Below are 12,474 nucleotides of genomic sequence, written 5' to 3'. Positions count from 1 at the left end.
TCTACCAGTTGAGGTAGATGCTGAAGGCGTCTGGCGGGAGAATTTGTCGAAAGCGGTGTCCCGCTGGTAGAGCTGTTCTTCCACCTGTTCAACCTTTCCTCCAAAAATATTATCCCCCCGGCAAGGAGAGTCCGCTATCCGCTGTTGGAGCCTATTCTCCAGGTCTGAGGCACGCAGCCATGAGAGTCTGCGCATCACCACACCTTGAGCAGCGGCCCTGGACGCGACATCAAAAGTATCGTAAACACCCCTGGCCAGGAATTTACGACACGCCTTCAGCTGCCTGACCACCTGCTGAAAAGGCTTGGCTTGCTCAGAGAGGAGCTTGTCCACCAAGTCCGCCAACTGCCGCACATGAATGCATGTATAGAGCTGGTAGGACTGAATTTTGGAAATGAGCATTGCAGAATGGTAGGCCTTCCTCTCAAAAGAATCCAAGGTTCTAGTCTTTGCCCGGGGTGCCGAAGCATACTCTCTAGAACTCTTGACCTTCTTAAGGGCCAGATCCACCACACCAGAGTCGTGAGGCAACTGAGTCCGCATCAACCCCGGGTCCCCATGGATCCGATACTGGGATTCGATCTTCTTGGGAATGTGGGGATTAGTTAGCGGCTTCGCCCAGTTCGCCAGCAATGTCTTCTTGAGGACATGATGCATGGATACTGTGGACGATTCCTTAGTTGGCGAAGGATAGTCCAAAAGCTCAAACATTTCAGCCCTTGGCTCATCCTCCGTAACCACAGGGAAGGGAATGGCCGTAGACATTTCCCGGACAAAGGCCGCAAAAGATAGACTCTCAGGAGGAGAAAGCTGTCTTTCAGGAGAGGGAGTGGGATCAGAAGGAAGACCGTCAGACTCCTTATCTGAGAAATATCTGATGTCTTCCTCTGCTTCCCACGAGGCCTCACCATTGGTGTTGGACACCAGTTCATGAACTTCTGTCCAAAGCTGTGCCCGCCTCGACTCCGTAGGAACATGGCCACGGTGGGAGCGTCGAGAGGAAGACTCCTGTACCGGCGGTGATGGAGCTCCCTCCATCGATGTCGTCGGGGAGTCCGCCTGGGAGGCAGCCGATGCCGGTACCGACCTCACCACGGACGAGGGCCCAGCCGTCGCCTCAGTCGTCGGTACCGGCGGCGCAAGCACCCCCGGTACCGGAGGAGAAGGGCACAATAGCTCTTCCAGGATCCCTGGAAGGATGGCCCTGAGGCTCTCGTTCAGAGCAGCTGTCGAGAGAGGCAAGGAGTCCGGTACCGTCGACGAGCTGTGAATCTGTCCAGGATGCGGAGGCGGTACCGGGCTGTCCACAGGGGAGTGCATCGACACCTCCTGAATGGAGGGTGAGCGGTCCTCCCGATGTCGACGCTTGGGTGCCGGTGGCACCGGCGACCCAGAGCTCTCGGTACCACGTCTGGAAGGTGACCGATGACGATGCTTCTTTGCCTTTGCGCGAAGCACAAGGAGGACATCGAATCCAAATGTCTCCTGTGTGCCGGGTCCGAAAGAGGTCGATCCCGGGGGGCCTGTACTGCAGGAGCCCTCGAGGCAGGCGGAGACCTAATCGAGGGCTCACCGCCACCAGCAGGGGAATGGACAGCCCTCACCTGCACTCCGGAAGACGAAGCACCCTCCGACGACATCAATACCACTGATGACCTCGGTATCGTAGACGCTGGATCGCTGGCAGAACAGCTGGGTATCGCAGACGTCGACGCACCGGACGATGACCTCGGTACCGAAGACGTCGAAGCACCGGACGAGGCCCTGAACAACAGATTCCACTGGACCAATCTCGCCGCCTGAGTCCGCTTCTTCAAGAGAAGGCAGAGAGTACAGGCCTGGGGGCGATGCCCGGCCCCCAGACACTGAAGGCATGAAACGTGCCTGTCAGTGAGGGAGATAGTCCGACTGCACTGGGTGCACTTTTTGAAGCCGCTGGCAGGCTTCGAGGACATGGGCGGAAAAATCACATCGGCGAAGTCAAAATTCGCGATGATGGCTAATGGCACCAAAAAATTTAGAAAAAATCTGTAAGGGGGGCGAAAAAGGCCGCGCCCGACAACGAAAAGAAACTTACAAGAAAAAACTAGACATAAGGGAAGGTTTCTTTTTTTAACTAAGAGACACACGACGGAAAAAGAGAAAAAAACGGACACTTCCGAACGGAAGAACGCGGCAAAAAGACGCGAGGGGTCTCCTTGGGGCACAGACCGACTGAAAAACAGCCGTCCTGAGCCACGGAAAAAAGAAGACTGACGAACACGAGCGCGTTCGGGCGGGAAGACGGTGGCGCATGTGCACGGTGCAAGCGCACGCGAGGGCTAGCAAACGCTGTTGCTAGTGAAGATCTCCGATCGGAGGGGCTGCCGTGGACGTCACCCTATTCGTGAGAACAAGCAGCCTGCTTGTCCTCGGAGAATAAATTCTATAAACGGTGTTGAAAAATCAGCACAGAAAAAAAACGCGCTAAGGGGTCCTTTTACAAAGCCATTGTAGAAAGTGGCCGGCGGTAGTGTGGGTACGTCTTTTTAGCACGCGCTGGGTCATTTACTACTGTGGCTGGGAAAAGGCCATTTTTAATGGGTTGGGAAATGGATGTGCGCAAAAATAAAACTAGTGCACGCTTATTTACGGCTTATTTACAGTTGACCTAGGGGTAACCATACAGTGTGTGCCAACTTGGCCATGCTGCCGATTACTGCTGGGATCGGCCCCTGCGGTAGAAAATAGAAAAATATTTTCTACCACTGGATTCGGCGCATGCCAAACTTTGAATTACCGTTGGGTGCACACGCTACCCTGGCAGTAGTGCCGATTTGGCGTGCACTACCCACGTGTTAACCCTCCCGGAGCTTTGTAAAAGTGCCCCAAGTGCTATTCTATAAACAGTGACCAAAGGGGTCCTTTTACCAAGCTGCGGGGAAAAAGGGCCCTGCTCTGGCAGCGGGGGCTGTTTTTTCCATGCGACAGGGCCCTTTTTAATCGCAGTGGGTAAAAAAAACCCCCAGCACACATTGCCACGTGGTAAGAGAACTCTTACCGCGTGGCCATGCAATGAGAAGCCCTTACTGCCACCCAGTCAGGTGGCGAAAAGGGCACCCACACTAACCTGGTGCTAACCGGGCAGCACACAGCGATGCCTGATTACAGCCAGGTTATTGCTGCGCAAGCCATTTCTAGGGATTTTCTTTTCCCCTGGAAATGGCAAACGCTTGGGGTGGGGCTACTACCGGCGGCCACACTGGACTGGCGGTAGTCCCGAAAGAGCTAGTGGTAAGCCCACGTTGGGCTTACCACCACTCTGTAAAAGGAACCCATAGTTAGGTGTTATTTGTAGAATAGCACTTAGTGCCAGGAACCACATCTAACTTTAGATGTAACTAAACTCTGGTGTAAATCCTCATGTCTAAGTCAGTCACGGATCCCCCTTATTCTATACAGTGTGCATAAATTGTGGGGACTGCCCCTAACCCGCCAATGTTTGTACCTTTATGGAGCCGCATGTAAACTTTACGTGCAGGTACCGGTGTCTAAAAATGCGTATTTAATTTTTAATTAATTCCAGTTATCAGCGCTAATTGGCTCATTAATCAATTAAATTGTGCACACAATTTCAAGCGCCTATTTATAGAATTTTGGGTATATGTGTTGTCTTATGGTTGTTCTTGTTGTAAGAGTAATGGATTGCTCAATAAAAAGTTTAATATTATTCAAAATAGAAATAAAACAAAAAAAGAAAAATAAATTGCTACCTTAAAGGCAGTGTATCAAGTGACGGAAAAAATTTGCCAGAAGGCACAAAAAACAGCTCTTTAACCAGGTGAATGAGAGAACAAGAAAAAAAACGCCTTTTCCTCATGCAGAAATAGAAGAACTGACAGGCGGGAAGGCACTTGCGCATGTGAGGTGCAGCGTGACTTGTGCTCCACAAAGCTCACTTTTTTAGCTTGGGCAAATGCCGAATCGGTGTCACCCACTCGTGAGAATATAGTAGCCTGTTTGTCCTCAGAGTAATTCTAATTAGTGCCAATCAGTGCTCATTATTGCTTGTTAAGTGCTGTTATTATCAGCGCTCATTTGCTTGTTAAGTTATGCGCATTGTTATAGAATCTACTTGTATTTCGGTGCAGATCTCTAGGCGTGCTATATAGAATCTGGGGGTAATCTCTAATTGGGTCATTCACACTCTCCATTCGCCTATGCACCTCTGATCCTCTTACTTACACCCTGAATGCCTCTCTAGTCACTCACATTCCACAGCCACTCCATCTCTTCACTAACTTCCCCACTCCACATCCCTCCATTGTCCCTTCCCTACCTTGCAATTCCCTCACTCACTCTTCCCTAGTCTCTTGTGTTTCCTCCAAACCTCATACTTCTTATCCTATCCCAGCTTTTAGAAGGAAGAGGACAGTAACAGTGCCACCTTCTTTTCCTCTGCTCCCCAGGCCCTGACTGTTCTGATTTGGACTGCATGGGACATCCTAATAATGCACAATTCAGAGCATGACACTCTGGCCGGGCAACAGAGAACACAACTGGTGTGCTGCACTTCTACTATTCTCCTCAAAAAAAAAAAGGAGGGACAGATGCTGAATGCTGACAGGAAGAGGGTTCTTATGCTTCTAAGACTCTATGCTCAGCAACAAAGGAGGAGGACATGTCCTGAGTTGTTGCACTGCTGATGTCTTTCTCTTCCTACCAAACCATGTTGTGCACAGGTTAGAATGGAGGGTGAGAGAGGAGTTCTCTCAGTGTTGCTGCTTCAGCTGCTGCCACTTCAGATACTCTGGCCCTTAGCTTCCTATAGCAATGCTGTGGACAATGGGCAATTCCATGGGAAGAGATGGATCTTACGTTCCTTCTCTCAGCCACAGAATCGTGGAAGACAAGAGGCACTGCTCATTCCTTGTGTGTTAAGCTCTAAACACAAAATAATCCCATGCAGGGTTTTCTATGGTGACTAAGCTCCGCTTTAAAACGCCAAGGTTTACATATGGACTTAACAAAAGGTACTGGATATTTTTAAATTGCATTACTTACTCACCAAACATAATGTAGTACTGCGATTCTCCAGACATATACTCTTGATCCAGTGTGGAAGGATAGAGCTTGACATATCCTCCACCACAGTCAATTTTCCTTTCATGTTTTACTGTATATTGAATGACCAATGTCTTCCCCTCATTACTGAATGGTTTAAATCGTGATGATATTGCAAAAAAATTAGCATCTCCTCTGGTCTGGATACCTGAAAGGACATCCTTATTGGTTTTATATTCATTTTTATAAAATGATTAAAATAAGCACACTTCAGATACAACAATTTGTAGAAAAAGAAAAAAACTATAATATATATATGCTCGAACGCAGATCGACTAATAATACAAAAACAAAAATTACAGATCTGCAGTCAAAAAAAGATTAGACCCTTGCCGCACTTAATAGCAGTGGAAAAAGCCTCAAAGTCCCTTTAAATCTTGAATTGATTCAAAAAGATATAACGGGTCAAATGACCTCTTTCATCATCACTGGCATAAAAAACCACTGCTTGTGCAACTATTCATTTATGATTAACCGTGATTATGTTATGGTAAACACCTAATTCCACACTTATCTTTAGGGTGGATGCTTGCAGCTTAACTGCGCTGTACTCGTTGCTCTCAACTGGTGCAGGGCCGACGGTGGCCAGCGTTTCGCAAGGCTGCTTCAGGGCTTCTACCGCACTATCGAGTTGAGAGGACAGCTTCGTTAAACACTTCCTGACCCGTTATATCTTTTTGAATCAATTCAAGATTTAAAGGGACTTTGAGGCTTTTTCCACTGCTATTAAGTGCGGCAAGGGTCTAATCTTTTTTTGACTGCAGATCTGTAATTTTTGTTTTTGAAAAAGAAAAAAAACCTGAACCTTAAGATCTACTTGGTAATTTTATCCTCATGAATTGCTTCTTGACAGAGGGCTTTCCCAAGCATTTTCAACTGAATTCCACAGGCATGCTGGCCCCCAAAACACATAATATTCTATTTGCATAATTTCTATCTCTATAATTTTTATATTTTGTGTGTTGATCACTCTGTCATGCCCCAAAAAACATATGTGCATGATGTTTTAGGACATTTAATAATTGGGTATCTGTACGGATTCCGAATTGGCCGGGGGTCCTCAAGTTCTCCAGTTAGTGTCTACTATATTTTATAAGCTGTGTATTTTTTTAACGTCAGATATGAGCTTTTTTTTTTCTTTGGATAATTTGCAAAAACTTGTACATGCTTTTATTTTTCCACATTGGACTACTGTAATTCGTTTTATTTGGGTATTTCCAAAACTTTATTAACTAGGTCACAGTTGTTACAAAACACTGTGGTGAAGATAATTCTACATAAATCTAATTTTAGGCATGGCACTTCACTTTCAAGAAGCCTTCTTTGGCTGCCAGTGGTTGCTCATGTTGAATTCAAAATTCTTTGTTGGGCCTTTAAGATAATGTATAGGAAATGACCACCTTATATAATATCATTATTAAAAATCAGGCCAAATTTGGTTTCTAGTTGTTCAATACACATAAATGAATTTGAACTCCCTGCTGTTTCTTGTAAATATTTAAAGTTAAATGGGGTGAGAACCTTAAAACATTCAGATTAAGGTAAATACTTATAAAGGTACTCTTATTAAATATGACTGTTGTAATAGCGACAGAACTACCAACAAATTGTGATGAGGAAAAGGCCTCGAGAAACCCTGTGACGCTATGAAAAATAAAGGTCACTCGGGGTTGGGCTTTCTCATCATGGGCCAGAAAAACCTCATCAAACCAATTTCAACAAGCTGTTTGAAAACTTTAACCACACTTAGCTTACTTGGAAGTAAATCTCTGTGCTCTCTCATCTGTTTCTTAGTCCGTGATCAACGATAGCCAGCGTTTTGAATTCTGCTTCAGGATACCTTCCTATGTCCTTTAGTGTCTACGGGCCGATCCCATACAAAAGATTCAACCCATTTTTTAAATAAATTGGAACAGTTTAAAGGGAATCTTTCAAGTTGCCTATTGGTAACTCTGGATGTAACGGCCCTTTATACATCAATCCCTCAAACAGAAGCTTTGACTGTCATCGAACGATCTCTACGGCAGGTTGGAATATCTAATGCCTTAATCACATTTATTGTGAACATAGCTGCTGTGGCGATGGAAAATAATTTCTTTCAATATGATCAAAGATATTTTCAACAGATTTCCGGAGTCGCCATGGGAGCTACGCTGGCCCCCTCGGTGGCAAATCTTTTCATGTCCCACTTTGAAGACCAATTTGTGTATTCCTGTTCCTTCTGGACCAAAATTGATATGTGGGTTTGTTATATTGACGATATTTTTATGATCTGGCAGGGGAGCATAAATGAGTTGCTGCAATTTAACGAATATCTCAACCAGTGTCATCCCAAGATTCAGTTTACAGACCACTATGATAATACCACTATCACATTTTTGGATATAGAGGTGCAGAAGGAATCAGAGAGCTTTAAAATGAGAGTTCATCGCAAACAACGGACCGGAACATGCTTTTGCAATATGACAGCTGTCATCCTAAGAAATTAAGGGACAGTCTTCCGTTCTCTCGGTTTGTCAGATACAGAAGGATTTGTTCCGACATCAAGGAGTTCCGGGCTCAAGGAAAAGAGATGCAACAGCGGTTGTTAGAACGAGGTTATCCTCCGCCAGTTGTTAAAAAGGCATATAAGAGGGCTAAACATAATAACAGGGAATTGTTACTACTCCCCAAACCACAGACAAGTGAAGATCCTAATATACATACCTGTGTCATCCGCCACACGCCACAAGCTAAGGATGTAGTGAAGATTCTTAGAGAACACTGGAATGTGGTTCAAACCTTACCGCCTTTTGCCAATTCTGCGGTATGGTTTGCCTTCACTCGAGGGAGGAGTCTTAAAGAACTTCTGTGTCCAGCAAGGAATCCTTTACAACAATCCTCAAGTGCTGGTATGTATGATGGACATAAAAGATGTATGTCTTGTTGTATGTGCGATTTGATGATAGAAACATCAATATTTAAACACCCCAATACACAGGAAGAATTCTCTCTGAAGATCAATACTACCTGTAAATCTTGTATGGTAATCTATTGCATTCTCTGTCCATGTCAGAAGATATATGTTGGACAGACTTCTAGAATGCTAGTTACAAGGCTGATCGAACATAAGAGTACTATAAATACAAAGAAGCAGAATTCTACTTTGGCTTTACATTGTGAGGAGTTCAAGCATTGTTTTGACTCTCTACGCTATCAGGTACTGCAACAGGTTCGAGTTGAAGGGAAAAACAAACACCGTATCCTGTTGCAGACGGAACAGAGGTGGATATATAGGTTGAATTCTCTAGTTCCAAATGGTCTAAACTCCAGAGTCGAATGGGTGCATTTTTTTCTGATCCCTTTGAGTGGTTGGACTCTAGTACGTTTTTGATTTCAGCATTTTTTGATGTCAGCATTTTCAGATTCTAACATGGTCTGAATTCCAAAAAATTTTTTGGAATTTTTTACAATATCTGTATCATTTGTTTAAGTCATACCTTTCCCGGGTTTTTTTTTTTTTTTTTATAAAGTATTTTTATTAAGTAAGAAAAATCTCAAATTACATACAAGAATTGCCAACTTTGTTCATTTGCTTCATATAACGTTACAGATTCTTGATTGCTGCTGAATGCTCAACTAACTGGATTATCTATTCTAGTACATTTTACCACTACCGCTGCCCCCCCCTCCCTTCCCTCCCCCTCCTTGGCTAGGCTGACCTTCATTTATATATTGTTCATATGGCTGCCACAATTTCAAAAAGATGTCCATTTTACCCCTTCTCAATGCAGTTAGTTTTGACATCTGGTACAAGTATCCCACTTTGTGGAATACCATGCTCATGTCTGGCAGATTCGGCTGTTTCCAGGCTCTTGCTATTGCTATCTTTGCTGCTACCATATATTGCGTCGCCAATTTATGATGAATCATTTTAATCCCTGTGGGAGGAAAATGCTGTAGGCAGTGCTCTATCTTACATGGATATACCCATTGCAGTACCGTATTGACCTGGGCCATCACTTCTTTCCAAAATTTCTGCACCTTAGGGCATTCCCAGAATATGTGTATGAATGTGCCCTTTGCCCCACAGTCCCTCCAACAGATATCAGAGACTCCCCCATAGATGCGTTGCAATCTATCCGGTGTATAATACCACCAATAGTATATCTTAAACCCATTCTCCCTCGTGGATTGCGCTAAAGATGGTTTAAATAGTAGTCTATAACATTTCTCCCAGTGTTGTTGTGTGTATGTTGATTGCAAAGTGTCCTCCCATCTGCTGGTATAGATTCTCTGTGGGTTCCCCCTCTGAATTAGGGCCTGGTAAATCCGTGTTACACTGCCTCTTCCCCCTCCTTTTCTTAATGCGCCTTCTAGCTTGGTTTCTTCTAGTTCAAGCTCCTCCCTAGCGCATGTCCGTATATAATGCCTGACGCTACAGTAAAAAACTTGATCTCTAGGGGGAAGCCCATATTCCTCCTGTAGCCTATCAAAGCTAACCATTTCTCCCTTCTCCCACAGTTGGCCCAGGGTATGTTACCCTGCCCTCGACCATTGCCAATATATTTTCTCCGTACCTCCCAGTTTAAACCCCGGCGCCTTTGATATAGATGTCTGGAGGTAATATTTTCTCTCCGGGAACCACTGTTTCCTGATTTGGTACCACGTGGTCAGTATATGTCTAATCCCCATTGGCAGTCTTCGTGTCACTTCCAATAGCTCTCTACCAGGAAGCCACAGTGTATCTCCTAATGCTTGTGTCCCCATCCACGCCCTCTCCCAATGTAACCATTTCTTGCTCGCATACGGGTTCCAATCCGCTAAAATCCTTAATTGTGCTGCCTTATAATATAGTAGAAAATTTGGGACTCCCATCCCCCCCCCGGCTATGCGGCTGGAACATGGTTGCCCTTCGCACCCTCGGGGGGCGTTTCCTCCAAATATATAGGAACAATTTACGGTGAAGTCGCTCAAAGAAACTACGTGGGATTGGGATGGGCAGTGCCATAAATAAATATAGCATTTTGGGGAGCAGCATCATTTTTATTGCTTGGATTCTTCCCATCCAAGAGACATTTAGTCCTTCCCATCTATCTAGCTCTGCTAGCAATTCCGCCACCTTCTTTGGGAAATTTGCCTGGTACAGTTCTTCCAACCTCGGCGTCACCTGCACCCCTAAGTATCTAATGGATTTCGTTGCCCATACAAAAGGGAGGTCTGCCTTCATCCTAGCTGCTTCCTGTGGCGAGACCGTTAGATTCAATATTTCAGATTTAGTAGTATTGATCTTAAAACCTGATAGTGTTCCAAAGTGCTCCATTACCTCTGTTACCCTCCTTATTGAGATTGCGGGTCTCGTCAGGGTGAGAAGCACATCATCAGCGAACAACATTAGTTTATGTTCTCTCAGCCCTTTCGTCACTCCCCGAATGTTGGAATCTCCCCTCACTGCGCATGCCAAGGGCTCCATAAAAAGGGCAAACAGCAAGGGCGAGACCGCACATCCCTGTCTGGTTCCTCTATGCAGTTCTATAGGCTTAGTGTATGACCCATTAATTTTTAGTGTGGCTAATGGAGCTTGATAGAGTAGTCTAATCCATCTCAGGTAATTTCCCCCTATTCCCACCTCTCGCAACACTGCAAATAAGAAGTCCCATTCCACGCGATCAAACGCTTTCTCTGCGTCTATCGAGAGAAGTAGGGCCGGCTGTTCCTCCTCCCTCACCTGTTGAATTACATGGAGCAAACATCTTATATTATCAAAGGCCTGTCGCCCTGCAATAAATCCTGTTTGATCGCTATGGATGAGCTTGGGCAACACTCTTTGCAGCCGTGTTGCTAATATTTTAGTGAATATTTTATAATCAACATTGAGTAGCGATATCGGCCTATAAGAGCCGCACTCCTGCGGATCTTTTGCAGGTTTCAAAATCAGGGTTATCGCTGCTAGTCTCCACGATTGTGGAAGTTTCTGCTCTTGCTCTAATGCTTTAAAAAATCTCCATAGTAGTGGTGCCAAGTATGCTCTATATTGCTTATAAAATCGAGCCGGGAACCCATCTGGGCCTGGCGCTTTTCCAAGGGGGAGTTCCTTAATAGCCCGCTTGACCTCTTCTAATGTGATAGGTTCTGATAGCATCTCCTGCTCTGTGTGTTTCAAGTGTGGCATATCTATTCCCTTGATATATTCCTCTATCTCAGGCCCCGTGGCCTTCTGTTCTGAGTCATAGAGCTTGGAATAGTAATTATAGAATAGCTCCTGAATTTGTTCATTCTGACTAACATTTTGGCCTGCCTGGTTTTTGAGGCTTCCTATATAGGTGTGACTCCTCTGCTGCTTGAGTTTATTAGCTAAAAGTCTACTCGCTTTATCTCCAAACTCGTAATGTTCTTGTTTCGTTTGCTCTAACTGACTTGCTATTTCAGCCAATTGTAAGTCGTTGAGTCTCAGGTTGCATCTATGAAGTTGTTCCCCCACCCCAGAGTCAGAGGGATTCGCTTTATGAGACTTTTCCAGCTGTTTTATGCTCTCCCTTATTGATTCCTCCTGTTCCCCCTTTGTCTTTCCCAGGTGTACCCTCAGCGCTATTAACTGACCATGTAGTACCACTTTTAGCCCTTCCCATAAGCTTACTGGGTGTATTTCCCCTATATCATTGAACTCTATATATTCCCTAATATACTTTTCGACTTCTTGCACATTTTGTGGTTCTCGGAGGATAGTTTCGTCCATGCGCCAATATTTCGTCCCAGTATGGTGGCTATCTATCCCTATTTCCATTACCACTGGGGCATGATCTGACCACGTGCGCGATTCAATATTAATCTTACGCATTGCCCCTGCTACTATCCCATCCCCCAGTATCATATCTATCCTAGAATATGAGTTGTGTGAAGCTGAAAAGTAGGTGTAGTCTTTTTCTCGTGCATGTGTTGCTCGCCACAGGTCCACCAACCCCCACCTAGCCATGAATTTTTCTAGGCCAGCTTATCCTTCTTTGTGTATCCCACTCCTCCCGTTGAGTTATCTAAAGCAGGATTCACTGTGAGGTTGAAATCCCCCCCAATAACCACTATCCCTTGTACATGTTTCTGTAAAACTCCTTCCAGTTCTGCCATGAAGTTCCCCTGTCCCTCATTTGGGGCATATATAGCGAGAAATGTGTATAGCTTATTATATAAAGATGCCACCACCAGTAGGTAGCGGCCATTCTTATCCGCTACACTTTTCATTATTTTCCACGGATTAGTATCAGAGAAAGCCATTAATACCCTCTTTTTTTCTGCGAGGTGATGCTCGCAGCATGAAACTGTAAAGGGTATCTCCTGTGGTTCACTAATTTTCATGTACTTTTCTCAAATGAGTCTCTTGGATCATAATTACATCTG

The 12,474-nt window shown here is 44.9% G+C and overlaps 1 protein-coding gene across 1 annotated transcript in view; it reads right to left on the bottom strand.

Moving 5' to 3' along the window:
* The window catches only part of CALR3 (calreticulin 3), a 171,573-nt gene that overhangs the window by 94,440 nt on the left and 64,659 nt on the right, over nucleotides 1–12,474 (bottom strand). The window contains exon 3 of the mRNA XM_030219931.1: nucleotides 5,048–5,251. Coding sequence (XP_030075791.1) covers nucleotides 5,048–5,251 — 204 coding nt within the window. The remainder of the gene's footprint in view (nucleotides 1–5,047; nucleotides 5,252–12,474) is intronic.

Source organism: Microcaecilia unicolor, chromosome 11, assembly GCF_901765095.1.
Source record: "Microcaecilia unicolor chromosome 11, aMicUni1.1, whole genome shotgun sequence".
Taxonomy (NCBI): domain Eukaryota; kingdom Metazoa; phylum Chordata; class Amphibia; order Gymnophiona; family Siphonopidae; genus Microcaecilia; species Microcaecilia unicolor.
The sequence above is the reverse complement of the archived record's forward strand: the minus strand, read 5'-3'. Positions and strand labels throughout refer to the sequence as shown.